Source organism: Armigeres subalbatus, chromosome 3 (genome assembly GCF_024139115.2).
Source record: "Armigeres subalbatus isolate Guangzhou_Male chromosome 3, GZ_Asu_2, whole genome shotgun sequence".
Taxonomy (NCBI): domain Eukaryota; kingdom Metazoa; phylum Arthropoda; class Insecta; order Diptera; family Culicidae; genus Armigeres; species Armigeres subalbatus.
In genome coordinates this window covers 205,463,024-205,481,863 of record NC_085141.1, presented here as the reverse complement: position 1 = coordinate 205,481,863, position 18,840 = coordinate 205,463,024, and the positions used below count along the sequence as shown (strand labels likewise).

General features: G+C 39.0%; 1 protein-coding gene across 4 annotated transcripts in view; it reads right to left on the bottom strand.

Moving 5' to 3' along the window:
- Positions 1-1,791: 1,791 nt before the first annotated feature.
- LOC134227309 (aryl hydrocarbon receptor) overlaps positions 1,792-18,840 on the bottom strand; it is a 122,278-nt gene continuing 105,229 nt past the window's right edge. For 3 of the 4 annotated variants that reach the window (XR_009983650.1, XM_062708692.1, XM_062708693.1), the window contains exon 11: positions 1,808-1,953. Coding sequence is in view for 3 of the 4 variants with exons in the window: in XM_062708692.1 (XP_062564676.1) it covers positions 1,901-1,953 (53 nt within the window). In the remaining variant the exon portion in view is untranslated. Of the gene's footprint in view, positions 1,954-18,840 lie in introns of all 4 variants that reach the window. The other variant, XM_062708691.1, reaches the window with a different exon arrangement.

The window sequence follows — 18,840 nt, the reverse complement described above, 5'->3', positions numbered from 1 at the left end:
TTGTAGCCGCGCGTTTTACCGCACGGCTAAGGAGGGCCCGCAACCAGATCTTTACTGGATGGCAAATCCTTAAAAAATGCCGTGAATACCAGGTCCCAACGCATCGTCTGTTCATTGATTTCAAGCCGGCATACGACAGTATAGAAATTATGGAAAATTATGGACTAGAACAACTTCCCTGGGAAGCTTACCAGACTGATCAAAGCAACGGTGGATGGTGTGCAAAACTGTGTGAAGATTTCGGGCGAACACTCCAGTTCGTTCGAATCGCGCCGGGAACTAAGACAAGGTGATGGACTTTCGTCCCTGTTGTTCAACATTGCGCTAGAAGGTGTCATCCGGAGAGCCGGGTTACGATTTTCAATAGATCCAGTCAGTTTATTTGTTCCGCGGATGACATGGACATTGTCGGCCGAATATTTGCAAAGGGGGCAAAACTGTACACCCGCCTGAAACGTGAAGCAACAAAAGTTGGACTAGTGGTGAAAGCGTCAAAGACAAAGTACATGCTTGTGGGTGGAACCGAGCGTGACAGGGTCCGCCTGGGAAGCAGTGTTACGATAGGCGGGGATACCTTCGAGGTGGTCGAGGAATTCGTTTACCTTGGACCCTTGCTAACGGCTGATAATGTTAGTTATGTTAGTCGTGAAATACGAAGGCGCATCATTTGTGAAAGTCGGGCCTACTAAGGGCTCCAGAAGAAACTGTGGTCAAAAAAGATTTACCACCGCACCAAATGTGTCATGTACAAGACGGTGACAGGGCGGGTTAGATATGCGAAGGTTTTATAAAACTGTTGACAGATAGCACCGAAGTGGCTGCTAGGAATAATTCGAGATGACGGTGGGTATGACGGTGCATCAGTGAACAGAACATAAGCGATGATGGACGATCAGTGGAGTCGGCTACACTATGTGAGGTTAGAAAACGCATTGAAGAGCTGAAAAACAATATGACTGCGGGGAAGGAGCAGCTCAACTTATCAAACATAACAGTAAGCAGCTATATGAAGGTCTGCACCATGTTGTTTCGAAAATATAAGAAAAAATTCCGGCGTACTACATTATGTCCCGTATTCTGTTTAACAGATTGAGACCGCTTGTAGCTTCGTCAGCGAATACCAGGCAGGCTTACGTGATGGCCGATCAACGACGGATTGAATGTTTACCCTGTAACAAACCCTTGATACAATCCGGGAGTACAACTTGCAGACACGTAATCTGTTTATTGATTTCAAAGCATCGTACGATTCAGTGAAACGAAATGAATTTTGGTAAATTAGATAGCTTGGAATCATGATCAATACTAGCAAAACGAAGTATATGGACACTGACAATCAACATAAGTCCATCAGTGATGGTGAAGTAATGCTGGATAATAAAACATTTGATGTTATAGCAGAATTTGTGTTCATTGAATCTCTAGTTACGTGCAGTTGCGAATAGGGCTTATTACGGGCTTCGTAACCAGCTTAATTTCCGTGGTCTGCGAACGAAAACTGGATATTGTTAAGCTTATTCAACACGGCAGACTACGATGGTTCAACACGTTGTTTGTATGTTGGAAGAGCGTCAAGCAAAGATAATGTTCCGTACAGAACTTCGTGGAAGGCCGTGTACACGATAGCTTTTTGTAGTAGAAGCGGACCGGCAATTGGCCCAGCCCCCACAATCGAGTCCTGTGCCGAAGGATACTCCATTTAGCGTAGGCTCAATACCAGTGAAATAAAACTGACAGACATTTTCCAATTTCAAATATGTAAAAGGTTTGTCATCATCGGAATACTAAAACTCATAAACAACGCTACTACTGTTCCAATAATGTATTCGTTACATCGGATAATGATAACAGAGGACTGTTGGCCAACTTCTCGTCATGTGGAGAAACATCAATGTGCTCGTTACTCGAGATGCTCGATGTTAGGACTAGTACGTCGTCGTTTTTGCCAAGATCCTGTGAATTGGAGAAAAAGCTGTTTAAATACCACATACGATGATTGTACAAAAGGCTATTTTTATTTCTCTTTTGTCATTTGGATTGGGCTATTGTTAGGTTCCTTTGAAATTTATTGCACGGCATTACAATCTCTGTTAGAAACTTATTTCACATATCATCTGTAACGGAAAACGATCCCTAGAGTGTTTTATATGTAAGACTTTTTATTTTAGATTTTTTATACGTTACGTATACTGTTTAATTAATTTCGATACTTATGTCTTAAGACTTTTTTTAGCTTGTCCAAATAAACTATCACCAACATAATAAAATTGTTCGGGGAACTTATGTCTATCGAAATCCAGGAAACATCTCGACTCGACAGGCTTTTCGTACGAAAGATTACATTATTAGTTTGTTTCGAGACGATATGCGTAATGCCACTCCATGGGTCGAGGAGAATTCGAATGCCGTTGATCGCAGCATCGACACAAAGAGTGGACAACTGTATCAACCGGACACCAAACTCTTAGTCTCAGACATCGCAGACAAACTGGGAGTGGTTCCGTGCAACGAAAAAACAAATCGGGATGTTGACGGTAAACATGGGGGGTAGTGACATATGGATTTAGTATTATATGTGCAGCTCAAACCGAATTTTCATACTCGCGAAAATCAATTTTGCTCCTATATTAGTCGCAAGTTTCATTACTGCGCATCTGGTGCGCTGTATAGCGCATCTGGTTGCGAAAAATGTGCACAAGTGAAACGCGAATAAAACCGGATAAAACCGGGAATTCAAAATTTGATTTTCAACTGGAACTATAATAAAATTTGACAAACTATTGCTATTCACCTAATCGTTCAACGATCGTTAATAAAAATTATTATTTCGGCATCAATTTAATTCGCGACGACCATTTAAAATTCAATGATAGTTTGTGCTTGTTCGAGTTATGAAATGTCGGGAGTGTTCAATTATTTCATGAGATATCACATCCATAAAGTTGGCGTGATAATACCACAAATTTGAAGGCCCACTTTCATAAACACCCGCGAAAGGATAAAGTGTCTCGATGCCTCAAGTACAGATTCTAGACTCTTCTCCCAGCACCAGCAGGTTGAAATAAATCCAAGTCGAAAGTTAGGCAAGTGTAATATTCTAAAAAAAAAGATTAATGTAATTACTGTGCTTGCGAGACTTGCGAGATAAATGAAGCAATTGCCTTCATGATCGTTACAGATTATCAACCTTTTTTTTAGATAATGGAAGACGTAGGTTTCATCAATCTTCTAAACTTTCCGGCTCCAATGTACAACATACCAAATCGCAAACTCATAACCAACATTTCCGATGACAGTATTCAAAGTAGTTGAATGTATCAAACAGAAAATTGAAAATAAAGACTTGTAAATTACTGCCAGTATTTGGACGGATCACAACATCGACAAGGAGTGACATTTCACTTTTTGAGGCTTCAGATTTCTACGAACATCCAAGTAATTTATGTCTATATACTCAATGAACGTAGCAGCATGCACATTTCCACATGCTACGAAGAAACCCTTATTGGCTATTTCGACTCCAAGCTGTATCACTTGATAACGAGTATCTAGATGCCGAACTTCACAGATCTTATTTTCTTTTATCATAATATCAAGTGATAATGCTCGTACTCTGAACGATTCCAAAAAGTAGTAGCTTGATTTTAACTGATCATATGGCAAACGTGCGTTGCCAATCTGATACTTTCTCGGAAGAATAAACACATTGGTTACGTAGCCCAGACAATCAATCTCATCATCAAACAATCAAAATATTTGTGTACAAGACACAACCGTATGTAAGACAATGTGCAGTGTAGGATGGAGGCTAATACCCTAAAGTTATCCAACCAAGTTGCCAATCCAAAAGCTGTTACTTTTGACGCCAATGTTGATTGATCGATGGAATAATTGCCTACCTTACGGCTTAAGATATAATTTGGAGACAATTTGGTGATTTTCCGAAATACGTACCGAGCAGATAACTTAAGAGTTAATATGATATATCCTCATAAGGATCATTAGAGAACTCTTTTGTGCTTGTCTGGTGTTTAATCAGAATGTTATATGTTTTGGATAACAAAAACTGTTTTAGATTCAGAAACCACTTCGTATCAGAAAACATTTCTCTTACAGCACAATTCAGATCGGTTGCTTCTCGAGTCTCTTTGAGATATCTCTCACCTATTCAGAAAACCATAAATTTCAAAATCTAGGCAATTTTGTTTTATAACATCTTGAAGTGGCTTTTTAGCCGCTTCTTAACGTGAGCAACAACAGAAAACCCATGTTATTCTTGAATTTAATATTTTTCCATGACTCATGAATACACTTTACGATTCCAAAGTTTTGTTTATCGGTGCTTAAGTATCTTATTTTTTTTTTCGAATGTCATTCCCTGGATTTCCATACATTTTGGAAATGCATGATTACTTATATATTGATTATAACGAAATAGCATGGAATTTATTTCACATTTAAAGTTTCAAAAAAAATTAGGCTAAATTCAAAAACTTTAGCGTAACCATGGAAATGCTTGAATTTTTTTTAGAAATACACTCGTATTATGCACCCCAAGATAAACACTCAGATCGTGATCATCTCATCAGTTGAATTGCGTCGACGTGCGCCCATTCACTTTACACACGGCGGCTATTCATCTATTCGGCGGCTTATTAAATTTACCAGCGCAGACTCGCACCCTGTGCAAAAACTTATGAGCGCGCATTGCTTCGCAATCTTTGCTTGCGCGATACCACAGTGAAGGTCTGAGCGTTTGAGAAGAGCGCGACAATATCATATTCCATTTATAGCGCGCTTTTCTCAAACGCTCAGCTCTTCGAGGTGGTAACGCGCAAGCAATGGAGACCAGATTTCAAAATTTTGATTTGGGACCCACTTCTATCCCCTCAGCAGCACGTATATTCCACCAAGGTTGCTGCAACTAATATGTGACCAGATTCAGTCACAATCAAGTTACTGTTACCCATTTTGCTTAACATGTGCTGCTCGGGCCCTAATACGTTGTCCCATGCGAGCATTCTAAGGCCTGCCAGATGGGCAAAGTGAAGAGATTTGTTTCGTAAATCTGGAATCTAGAATACAAATTGCAGATCAAACATGGGTTTAGAAAACCACCCCTGAGAATCACCGAATGGTTTTTTGATGGCATACTGCGCAATCGTTGTCAGATTCGAAAGAGGAAAATAATCGCCAAATTAATTAAACTGATACGAAACCATATCCAAATCCACTATTTTGTGCGAAACGATGTTGCTAATCTACAAGATAAAAGGAACATACACTGCCATGCCATCGGAGATTAAATTCCGAAAAATTGTATCAAGATCTGTATGGGCGACTTCAATGCGAAAAGAAAATCGATCGATATATGCAGAGTTGAGAAGTTGCTCAAAGAGTTCGGTAGTAACAATAGTCAATAGCATGATAATGATCGTCAGTCTTCCGTGATCGGTTTTCCGAAAATAAAATCGACCATATCTGCATCAGCCGAAAATGAAAACGGGATAAACATAGTATCGATATAGCGTCTGATAATCATATCCTCAAGGAATTGGGGAACGGTTCAACGCATGTCGTATGGAAGACACCACGATCTTTCGGCGGTGAGTTTCCTTCAGGCTACGATTCAGTGAAGAATCCGGGAATCGACAAAGAAATTCCTGGAGTAATCTTCAAAGGGTTTTTTGGATGAATTTTAGAATAAATTACTGGTGCATTTTCTGAAAGAACAACTACCTGGGGCTATTTTCGAAGGAAATCCAGGAGAAATTCCAAAAGGAATTTTAGAAGGAGTTCCTAAAACAATTTCCGAAGAAAATCCTGTAGAAATCTAGGAATTTCTTCGCAGATTCTATTTTGAGTTCCTTCCTATATTCCTTTTAGGAATTGCTTAAAAATGCATTCAGGAAACTCCTTCAAAAATTCCATTGGAAATTCTTTAAAATATTCCTCCAGAAATTACTTTACGAATTCGTTTCGAAAAAATTTCTTCAGTTTTTTTAAATCCTTCATGAATTCAAACAGGTTTTTTTTTCAAGAATTGACTCGGAAAAACTCTTTTAGAATTTCCTACAGGAATTTTTCCACAAAATACGCCAGCCCCTCCAGAAATTTTCTCTAGGAATAATTTAAAAATAATCTGGTATACATTTCAAGTCGGATTTACGAATCTATGACAAAAGGCCGAAGGACAAAAGGTCGAAGGGACAAATGGTCGAATGGACAAAAGGTCGACGGGACAAAATGTCGAAAGGACAAAAGGTGGAAATTACAAAATTGGTTAAAATTGAAAAGCCATAGTATTGAGAACAATACAAAGGAAAATTATGATGTAAGTACCGTCATCGGGGGTGACACTTGGCCAAATAAGGTTCAGGTTGGCCCATGTTTTCAAAAACTTAAAATGTCTTAATAATGGAATTTATGTATCTGGGCACAAGGAAAATGTAATATAAGACACCTTTTTGAGCAATTCAGATAGCCGACCTACAGACTGATCGTGAGAACGATGGCCCAATCTTGGTTTGAACCCACAACCGTTAATTTCTACGCAAAATTCTACCACCAATATGCAATATGCATAAGCACATTCATTCATTTATTTAGTTTACATCTAAACAGAAACCACTGAATCAACAATTTGACGCCAAAATACACAGTTCGAAGCCGCATCTCTCCATCCTCGAATGCGCCCCACACTCGCCAAGCCGTTTTGCACTTGGTTTGCCCACCTCGTTCGCTGTGCTCCACGCCGTCTCGTGCCTGCCGGATCGGAAGCGAACACCATCTTTGCAGGGTTGTTGTCCGGAATTCATGCAACATGCCCTGCCCATCGTACCCTTCCGGCTTTAGCTCCCTTCTGGATACTAGGTTCGCCGTAGAGCTGGGCTAGCTCGTGGTTCATTCTTCGCCACCACACACCGTCTTTTTGTACACCGCCAAAGGTGGTCCTAAGCACCCGTCTCTCGAATACTCCGAGTGCTTGCATATGACCATCATGATTATATCCTGGAACACTCATGCAGGATCGGTCATGCTGTGTACCATGTAAGAGATTTTTTCGTTATTATTGTACAAAATACAACATCACGCATGTTTGAGTGTTAATTAATGAGGAGGAGTGGAAAATGAATTAGACACACATTTATACAAGAGACTGAGACTTCTGTATCTCCATGATCGACATCGGAATGTAAAGTACAGGCATACCTCGATAGTACGTACACCTCCGTAATTTTAGTGTACGTACTATCGAAGCGTACGTACTATCGAAGCAAAAAAATACCGAACAAAAAAAAATTGTTTTGCCTTTCTTTTTATTTGGGAGTGGTGTAATGTTTATAAAACCGCTCGGAAGCCAAAATTTCGATAGAAGGCTCTGTATTCTAAGCAAATTTAAATTTGATATAGTACACAACGGACCAGCATGACTAAGATTTTTCTTGAAATGGTGCCTACATGTAGCATTGCGCAAAATAATCGTCCTTGCAAATGTGAGGCTATTGTTTTTAAGAAATATTGTATGTTAATGCTTCGGAACATCAATAAATTACGTGATATTCGTAACGTTATAAAAATATGTTACACATCATGCATAATTATGCATGTAACTACAAAAAGTGACGATTGGAGGTGGATCACAACATTTTTACGTGACGTATTTTATGGATTCCATCTATAGATTTTATGTAAATGAAAAGCTTTAAGCTTGTCCCTAACTGTCACTGTCGTTGTGATTCTATTGGCTCCATTGACGCTTCCTCACCAAAGCGACAAACTGTTAGCTATAGCAACAAACGCATCGCGTTGATTAGGAGGAATCTTCATTATGATTCGTAATTTTATACATAAATACATTACACTAAGATGAGTATAAAGATAAGAAATAAACTGATTTCTAATTTTCTAATTTATTTTAATTTTCTCGTACATACAGGGTGTCTGCAAATTATCCGTACAGATTTTGATAGTTTGCTTCTACAAAGCAAAAACAGACAATAATGGACTGAAAGGCTGTAACAGATGTATATTCTGAGAACACTGAGCGTCACATCAGCTTGATGTGACGGCGAACACATCAGCTTGATGAATTGAGGTGGTGTCTGTCGATAAAGTATTTAAATCTAAATCATTGGATGTTGATCTACTGAACTAGTTGAACTAGCGTGGATCTCTGGCCAAAAAGTGCGACGTGGGATAATTTTTGGCAACATAGCCACTTTTCAACACATTCTCGGCCAAACATAAAGATACTTTTTTTCTGAAAATGTGGGTTTGTTCTTCAGGAAACTAAGGAATTACTCCAAGAACACCCCCTGAATCCTACTAGAGTTTTTCCGTATTTTAGTTTGAAATTATTTTTAAACTTTATTTGAAATTTATTTTGACATTCAAAAATATTTTCCTCTGAAAATTCCTTAGGAAATTCATTAAAAAAACTTCTTATTTTCATATTTATCCTAGACTAGTCGACCCAGCAGACGTTGTCCTGCATAGTAGGCGTAAATACCCATGCAAAATTCCCATACGAATTTCTATTTTAGTTTTTCACGATTTGCTCAACTTCACTCGTAATTTTCGCATTAGAAAATATCATATAAACCAGTCGGAAACTATAACAAATATTTCTGCTGAAGAAATGAAAAAAAAACATCCAGCCGTTTTCGAGTTATGCGGATACGAACACAGACCATTTAATTTTTATATATAAGATTTATTCCAGATATTCTTCTAGGATTTTTTTTTCAAGAGTATCTCCAGGAAATCCATAGGTAAATCCATCAAGATTTTTATAAACTTAAACTCAAACCAAGAAATCCATCGCGATTTTTTCAAAAATTACTTTAGGAAATTCTTCAGAAAATCTTTTCGGATACTCCTATTCTTCCTGAAAAAGGAACTTCCCAGAGCAGTTCTTGAAGGAATTTTCTGCAGAATAATTTGAGAAAATTCTGTGGGAAATCCGATACGAAATCCCGGATAATTCTTGAATAACTTTTCGGGGGAACTTTAAAAGAGATTTCTGAAGAAGTTCTTGAAGTAATTTCCGGGGAAATTATTAACGGATTTTTTGGGAGAATACATGGAGGAATTTCTGGAATAAAAAGTGTGAGAATTCTCGAAGAATTTTCGGGGTTGTTGTTTTAAGATATTGCTGCGAATTCATGGAAAAAAATCTCGGAAAATACTCGGATGATTTTTTATAGAAATTTTAAGCGAAGTACCGTAGAAATTTTGAGAATGGCTGCAGGATCATCCGGGAGAATCTCTTAAATAATTTTCAGAGGAATTTCAAGGGGAATTTTTGTAGGTAATTCCGAAAGAGTTTTGACCAGTGGTGGAAATCTGTGAACCTTGTTCAGAAAACAAGAATTAGGCCATGCAAAATACTCGGGAAAACTTGTTTTGCCTTTTCTTGCCTACCTATTACTCGCAGAGAAAACAGAAAAGCGAACCCCGAAAAATGTTCGTAGAGCTTCGCGAGTCATTTGGGTTAATTTGCCAAATGTCATAAACCAACCTCGAAACATGATTCTCACGGATGTTCGAGCAAGAACACATTTGTTTTTGCGTTTATGTTAAGTAAAATTTATCCATTTTATTCGAAGTAACCACAAATACTCGTGATCTTGATTTTTTCCTCGCGAAAAAATACTGTCCTGCTTTTTGTCTTTGCTCTGCCCGTACTCGCGAACAAAGCAAGCGTTTGAAAAAATTCAGGCAGTGCAGTAGGTTCACGCGAATTACACTCTTTTCTTACTCGTGAAGCGAGTATTTCCAGCACTGGTTTTAATGAAATTTAATTTTTGTTCCCAGATGAATTTGCAGACGAATTTTGCAAGGAATTTCCAAGAGAATTCCCGAAGAAAAAAAACAATTTTCTGGGAGAGTTCTTGGAGGAATGTCTGGGGCGTGAGTATCAAGGCAGGGTGTCTTACTACCTGGAAAAACCTGGAAAACCTGGAATTATCAGGGAATTCCTGACATAATCAAGCAAATTTCAATACCCGGTGATCATGAGTGAAATTCTTTCAAAAGATGAAAAGATCCATAAAAATATTTGAATAAATATACCAATCAAATCTATTGAAAATGTAGTGAACGTTAATGGATCGTTATTCCGCAAAAAACTTTTTGCCTTCTCCAAAAGAATTCCTGGAGAATTTCCGAACCTATTCTTGGTTATATCTAGGAGTCGAGTCAAGTACGAGACACTGAAGACGGCCTTACTGTTGAGGTCGAAATACGTATCTGTCAAGATACATTTAAATGGTGGAATTCAATGGGATTGTATAAACTCGTCTTATGACAAGGGGATATCTAGGAATTTATTCGGGAAATCAATTAAGGGTTACTTTGTAAATTCTTTTGAGTATTCCCTCTGAAATTCTTTATGAATATGTTAAAAAAAATTTCAAAGCGATTCCTGGAGGAACTTCCGAAGGAATTTCGAGATCAGTTTTTCAAGGAATTTTTCAAAGAAATCACTAAGAGAGTGTCTATAAGAATGATTAGCAATTTTCTAAATGATTTCTGGAGGAATTTCTAGAATAAAAACCAAAAAGAATTCCCGGAAGAATTTCAAAACGAATTTCCGGACGATTTTTCGTATGGTTTCTTCAATAAATAGTGATTTGTGAAGAGTTTTTGCTGAAGAACTTCTTGAAAGAACAGCCAAAGGAATCCCGAATAGATTTTTCAAAGGAGTTTCTAAAGGTATTCTCGAAGATTTTCCAAAGAATTCTTTTTTTTTGGGAAGGTTTACTGGCGGGACTCTGAATATAGTAGAAACCTCTGCACCAGGCCTTTGATGATACCGTAGCATAATTCCATTCGAAGCAGTTTGCCAGCCGTACACGGAGCATGTCGTCCAAGAAGACGCTGTTGCAACTGAATCAGAGGGATTTACGTTCATAACACAGGTCTAGATAGAATATCAAGTTAAATCATGTATGGAATTTTGGACCGAACTACCAAGGTATCCCAGGAAGAACCCTTGGGAGAACTGCTGTTCCAGGATAAACTTCTTCGGAAATCCCAGTAAGACGTCTCAGAGGAAATTTTCGACCAAACATTTTCCTCATTTTAGTGCTAATTTGTTTCTCAAGAAAAAAATAATGTTACCGACAAGTGGATAGAATGGAACTAAACTTAATGTAAACTTAATTAAACAGTAAAGTATCTTGCCGAAAATTCAATTTTATGAATCACCATTCCCATGATGGAATTAATTTACTCCTCGGGGAAATATTTTCTGGTCTATCAGGTGAACTAATGCATGGGGAAGGGTTCTAGAACTAGAACTAATTTGCTTGATAGATAAAATAATTCACAAACATAATAACTGTTTAATTAAGTGGATAGCTAATCAATTATTGCTGATAACACTCTTATGCCGATGACATTTTCACGCGAGTGCGTGTGCGAACGCGTCCAAGACAAAAGAATTCCTCTTGCTAATATTCAGCTCTATGAGGGCTTGGACGCGCTCCGCATCGCTCAGCTGTTTCAGATGTTCCTTCGATTGTTTAACCCTTATGCGGCCGACGGGGTACCCGTGTTCCTTTTTCAAATTCAAGTGGTGATATTTCATTGAATTTTTATAGCTGAAAGCTGAAACTCAGTGACATCTGAGAACTCCATAAAATGTAGCATCTGTGAGAAAATCACGTTGATACCGTGAGGAGGGACGTGGGGAGGGGCATTTGATTTTTTTTTTTACCACGTGGATGGCCGACAGGGTACCCGTGTTCCCATAAATTGATATTTTCATAACTTTAACAATTTTCAACCGATTTAGATAATTTTGACAGTTTTAACAGAAACTCATATACTTTTTGCCCATTGACAAGGTTTACAGCTTTTGTCCATGGTTATACAACAAATCTTTGAAGTAAGGCTTAAGAGTCTACACACGTAACCGAAGGACTATCAACGAGTTTCAAATATATTACATGCTCATTGCGCTTCTTAGAATAGTCGGTGTTCACAGTATATATTCTGGGTCTCCAAAAACCCCTGGAGTAAGGTCTAAGTCATCCAAACAATCCCTGGAATAAGATCTTATGGTCTGCTAACGTAACCAAAGGTCTATCGTGTAAAATCAAAAACGGTACATGCTCTTTATGGTGCTTAGCATATAATGCTTTCACAGTATATGTTCCGGGTCATCCAATGACCGATTCTTAAAACATGTTTGCATTCCAAGTAGTTCTTGTTGCTGTCATTGATTCCAGGTAGTCTACGAACTCCATACAATCAAGGTCTTCGGATCAATTTCCGTAATGGAGGCAGTTATCGAAGAATAAACAAGTTGCGTGACCCCTTCTTGGTATATGTGTGTATTTCAAGTAGTTCTAGTTGTTGTCGTGGACTCCAGGTAGTCTACGGACTCCATAGAGTCAAGGTCTGGGGATCGACCTCGGTAACGAAGGCAGTTTTTGAAGAATAAACAAGTTGTGTGACCCCTTCTTGATATATGTTTGTATTCCAAGTAGTTCTTGTTGTTGTCGTTGGCTCCAGGTAGTCTACGAACTCCATAGATTCAAGGTCGGTGGATCAACCTCCGTAATGGAGGCAGTTAATGAAGAATAAACAAGTTGTGTGACCCCTTCTTGATATATATCTAATTTTCATGTAGTTTTTGTTGTTGTCGTGAGTTCCAGGTAGTCTACGAACTCCATACAGTCAAGGTCTTCGGATCAATCTCCGTGATGGAGGCAGTTATCAGAGACAAAAATTAGTTGCATGACCCCTTCTTGGTATATGTTTGTATTCCAAGTAGTTCCTGTTGTTGTCGTGAGTTCCAGGTAATATACGAACTCCACACAGTCAAGGTCTTCGAATCAATCTCCGTAATGGAGGCAGTTATCGAAGAATAAACAAGTTGTGTGACCCCTTCTTGGCATATGTTTGTATTCCAAGTAGTTCTGGGTGTTGTCGTGGGCTCTAGGTAGTCTACGAACTTCATAGATTCAAGGTCGGTGGATCAACCTCCGTAATGGAGGCAGTTATTGAAGAATAAACATGTTTTGTGACCCCTTCTTGGCATATGTTTGTTTTTCATGTAGTTCTTGTTGTTGTCGTGAGTTCCAGGTAGTCTACGAACTCCATACAGTCACGGTCTTCGGAACAATCTCCGTAATGAAGGCATTTATCGAAGAATAAACAAGTTGCGTGACCCCTCTTGGTATATGTTTGTATTTCATGTAGTTCTTGTTGTTCTCGTGAGTTCCAGGTAGTCTACAAACTCCATACAGTCAAGATCTTCGGATCAATCTCCGTAATGGAGGTAGTTATCGAAGAATAAACAAGTTGTGTGACCCCTTTTTGGCATATGTTTGTATTCCAAGTAGTTCTGGGTGTTGTCGTGGGCTCTAGGTAGTCTACGAACTTCATAGATTCAAGGTCGATGGATCAACCTCCGTAATGGAGGCAGTTATTGAAGAATAAACATGTTTTGTGACCCCTTCTTGGCATATGTTTGTTTTTCATGTAGTTCTTGTTGTTGTCGTGAGTTCCAGGTAGTCTACGAACTCCATACAGTCACGGTCTTCGGAACAATCTCCGTAATGAAGGCATTTATCGAAGAATAAACAAGTTGCGTGACCCCTCTTGGTATATGTTTGTATTTCATGTAGTTCTTGTTGTTCTCGTGAGTTCCAGGTAGTCTACAAACTCCATACAGTCAAGATCTTCGGATCAATCTCCGTAATGGAGGTAGTTATCAAAGAATAAACAAGTTGTGTGACCCCTTCTTGGTATACGTTTGTATTTCAAGTAGTTCTTGTTGTTGTCGTGGACTCCAGGTAGTCTACGAACTCCATAGAGTCAAGGTCTGGGGATCGACCTCGGTAACGGAGGCAGCGTTTGAAGAATAAACAAGTTGTGTGACCCCTTCTTGGTATATGTTTGTATTCCAAGTAGTTCTTGTTGTTGTCGTGGGCTCCTGGTAGTCTTCGAACTCCATAGAGTCAAGGTCGGTGGATCAACTTCCGTAACGGATGCAGTTTTTGAAAAACAACTGGGAGGGACGGAAGGTAGCGGTTTTCCTCCAATACCTTTTCCGAACTTAATCTATCACATGTTGCGCATATGCATAATCGAGTTTCAGACATAGTAATTAATTTCCACTCTGGGTGGCTCAATACCCGGAACATAGGCAATTAACTTTAAATGTACTGAACTCGAAAGGCGATCTCTCTTCGCTTATGTGGTCGGGTTTGGATCTGACGACCAACTGGAACAATCTCACACAACCCTACTTCATCGAGTGCCGTTGGTGATGAAGCAAGTGTGTAGGAGCCAGATAATACTAATTACTCATCCTACTTGGTTGGCAATGTACAAAAACATATATGAGAGACTAAATTAATGATTTCGTGTGTGTTACTTCTACGTGAAGTTAAACGATTTACAATGATATGGAAATGCTAATATCATCTTCCAAACTTGGACGTACTATACTTTCGCCTCCAATTCTGTCATGAACATGTACGTCCAAGTTTGGAAGATGATATTAGCATTTTCATATCATATATGAGAGAGTTAGTTCTGAGAATGTATTGCGAGAGTTCGGCTACATGCCCGGTGCTGTGAATTTTGTTTCATCAGTACCCTCTAAGCTGCGGAGGACGACGGAGGTCCTTCGTAGCTTAGTAGGGAAAACACCTGTCTAGCGTACTGGTTTCGTGGGATCAAACCCCACCGAAGTTCTGTAGATCAATCTCCGTAATGGAGGCAGTTATCGAAGAATTAACAAGTTTTGTTACCCCATCTTGGTATATGTTTGTATTCCAAGTAGTTCTTGTTGTTGTCTTGAGCTCCAGGTAGTCTATGAAATGGAGACAAGGTCGATGGATCAACCTCCTTAATGGAGGCAGTAATTTAAAAAAATAAACAAGTTGGTAAAATAATAAACAACCTTTTTGGTATATGTTTGTATTTTAAGTAGTTATTTTCATTCTTGTGGGTTCCGTAATGAAGGCAAGGCAAAATACGTGAATGGAATCCGTATTTTTTTTGTCGAAGAGACTTACAAACTTATTAACAGGTACTCATAAATGATTCATAATAAACTACAAACAGTGAAAGTTATTTCATGAAAATCTTTATTGTTTGCGGCAAATTCGGTCGAAAACGTGATAAAATCGGGTTAGGCAAAATCAGGGGTAGACAAAATCTGGTCAACCTCATCTGAGTGAATGTACGCATTCCTAGTACAGTAGCCGGTCGATAACTGCAAAATGTTTAGTTTTCAGTTACCGAATGCCGTTCGATAACTGCAACGCACTCTAGACGTCAAATGGTTGTCAATCGACGTCACATGCAATAAAAGTGCATCTAAATGTGCAGCGCAATGCAGCTGTCAGTCTGACATCGGTTTGAAGTTTAGCGGTCCGATAACTGTAAAACTGTTGCAACTATCGAATTGCAGTTAAAAAGCATTGCAGTTAAATGACTTGCAGTTATCGAAAGTCTGCTGTAGTTTTTGTTTTTGCCATGGTACTAGGTAGTCTATGAACTCCATATAGGAATGATCTGCAGATCAACCCACGAACGGAAGGCTATTGGTATATGTTTGTATTTCAAGAAGTTCAAGTTGTTGTCATTAGCTCTGGACAGTTATTGAAGAATAAACAAGATGTGAAACCTCATCTTCATATATTAGCATTCCAAGTAGTTATTGTTGTCTTGTTGTTGTTGGTTCCAGGTAGTATACAAACTTCATTCATATCTCTAATATGAAGTTTTCTATTATTTGGAAATGCAAAAAGTAAATAAATTGGAAGGATACAACTTCACGCCGAGAACGTGAGGAAAAAAACGGGCTAATATCACAAAGATCATGTACCATATTAAAATTAGATTAAGGACACTCCTCACGGAGCTCGCGTTTTCGGGGGCACACCAATCGATACGCCGCCAACTGTCATTTTTGTTGATTTAGCTTTGATGCGTCGCAGCATGCGTGAAATAATAAAAATTACAGTTGTGCGTTGCTTCCGTAACGAGTGGTGTCCCCCCGGAAACGCGAGCACTTTGAAACTTGGATTCCGTAAGGAGTGACCTTAAAGACCCTCTAGATATTTGTGTAAGCCTAGAAGTCTTATTCCATAAATTTCTAGGATGACCATTAGCATATGCCATGAACGCATTTTATTCATGGACCCCAAAGGCATATACCAAATTTAGAACAGGCTGATATATCTCTGGTGTAGATCCTAATGCCTTACTTCAGGGTTTTCTTGGATGACCATGAACATTCGAAATGGGTGCATTCTATTCTACGTACCATAAAAGACATGTATAACTATTCAAATAGGCCGAAAGAACTCTGGTTACGCGTGAAGTTCTTGAGGATTGTTCAAGTGTTCTCTTGGATACCCATGAACATATGCAATAGAAGCGGTATATTCTATGTACCACAAAGGGCATATGCCACTTTTGAAACAATCCGAAAGGTATCTGGTTACGTGTGAAGGTCCTGGGGCCTATTCTAGCATTTTCTGCAAGACCATAAACATATGCAATGGACGTATTCTATTCTATGTACCACAAAGGGCATGTATCACTTTTGAAACAAGCCAAAAGATCTCTGGGTACCCATGCAGATTTAAAGGCCTATTCCAGGGTTTTCTTGGATGACCATGAACCTTTGCAATGGACGCAATCTATTCTATGTACCACAAAGGGCAGTTAACATTTTTGAAAAAATCCGAAAGATCTTTGGTTACGCGTGTAGATCTTAAGACCTTTTCCAGGGTTTTCTTGGATGACCCAGAACATATGCAATAAAGGCGTTCTATTCTATGTACCACAAAGGGCATGTACCAGTTTTGAAACAATCTATCCATCAATCTATCTAGATCTCTGGTTACGCGTGTAGACCTGAAGGCCTTTTCCAGGGTTTTCTTGGATGACCATGAACATATGCAATGAAGGCGCCAGAGGACTTATCCGAGAGATTTCTTCGATAGCGCAGAACATATGTAGTGATCACATTTGATTTCAAGATGCCCAAAGAACAAGTACCACTTTTGAGACAAGTCCATAGACCCATGGTTACGAGTGTAGACCTTAAGGCCTTACTCCAGAGATTTTTGGGATGACTCGAAACATATACTGTGAACGCATTCTATGCTAAGTACCATAAAGTGCATGTACCGTATTTGAATTTGCATAACAGGCCTTTGGTTACGCGAGAAGATCTTTAGGCTTTACTCCAGAGATTTCTCGGATGACTAAGACCTCATTTCTGGGATTTTTGCATTACCCGAAGCATATACTGTGAGCACCTTCAATTGTAAGAAGCGCAAAGAGCTTGTAGCATATTTGAAACTGGTTGAATGGCAGTGGAACCATGGTGTGTATCAGTGAATAACACTCAACGGCAAGTGCCTACACTGTCTGTAACCGCATATTTGCCCTTTTTAACTATGCTCAATGTTACAAAACAAAATTTTGATATCATTAAGTCTGAGCTTGAGCTTGAGCTTGAGCTTGATTGACTGCTCGTAGTTGCTACTCCATTATGATCAGATCAGCTGTTCTTGCACAGGGAACCAACAGATGTTTGCTTGGGACTAGCACACATCTTCAATGTACAAGTACTGGTGATCTCATTTGTTAGGTCATACTGGCGCCTGCCACGTCAGAATGCAAGTCAATGTAGGGAAGGGGGGGAAATGATGATGCAATCGCCCACTACAAGCCGAATATACCTCTGCACTTGCCACGAGTTCATGCGGAATTTGTTGGAATTTTTGGGTTAGGTTCGAGAGGCAGAGGTCCGTCTTGGTTAACGAGCTGCCAATGTGATAGATAGGAGAAAGCAACTGATGGAATTTCTAATTGGATGTAAGAAACGAGCTCTATAGTTCATTTCCAATTCTAGCAGATTACTGTTAGAATACTTAAGTTGAAGGTATAGGAATAGTAATGGAAACGATTTGGAAGTCCATTTCCAGTTCTAGCGATTGCTAGAACATGAGAAATATATAGAAAGATACAAAGTAGGAGAATGGAACGGACCTGGGATTGAACCCACGACCTCCTGCGTATGAGGCAGAAGCAGTAGCCATATGACTACCAAGACCGCTAAAATTTTGATATCATTAAGTCTGATGAAAAAACTCATCATTTTGAGATGATTCATGAGCAGGGAAACATTTTTTTTGGAATGCGCATGCGAAACAAGCGACAAAAGAGAACCAACGACAAAGCTTTGTTTTTGTCGGAGATAATAATGACAAAGATCCGAAATTTTTTGTCAGCAACAAAAAAGAAGACAATCTTGTTGCTAACTTTTCATCCCGTTATTTTGCATTATTTCTAGACCAAATTTTGGTTTTATGCTATCATAGTTTCTGCTTTTATGGAAATATTCGAGAATCGAACAATGATAACAAAATTAGCATCGTATTTTTGGAAATATCAGAGCATGCAAGGCAAATGATTCTTGTCATATTGTGTTCGGTTTCTGATAAAGGTTTGTCGCTAGGTGCGTTTGTCAGTAACAAACTCTGTTGATGACAAAGAGTATATTGTTAGGCATTGCTCGAATATTGATTCCCTGGTTCATGAGCCCAACTCAAAATCGCAAAAAAAAATACAATTGTTACAAATATGCCATCATGATGGCCAGGAAAGAAGTAGACCAAAATCTAACGTGGCAACCTAGTGATAGCTAGCCATCGCCTAGGATGAAGGCACAGATCGCCTAAGTAACTAAATTCCTCTTTCACATCAATGGCTTGCATTCGGCTTGCCTCGATGTCATTACATCTCTATATTTAGCTATGGCTGTCCAGTGCGGTATTGTACTGGAGCTACCTT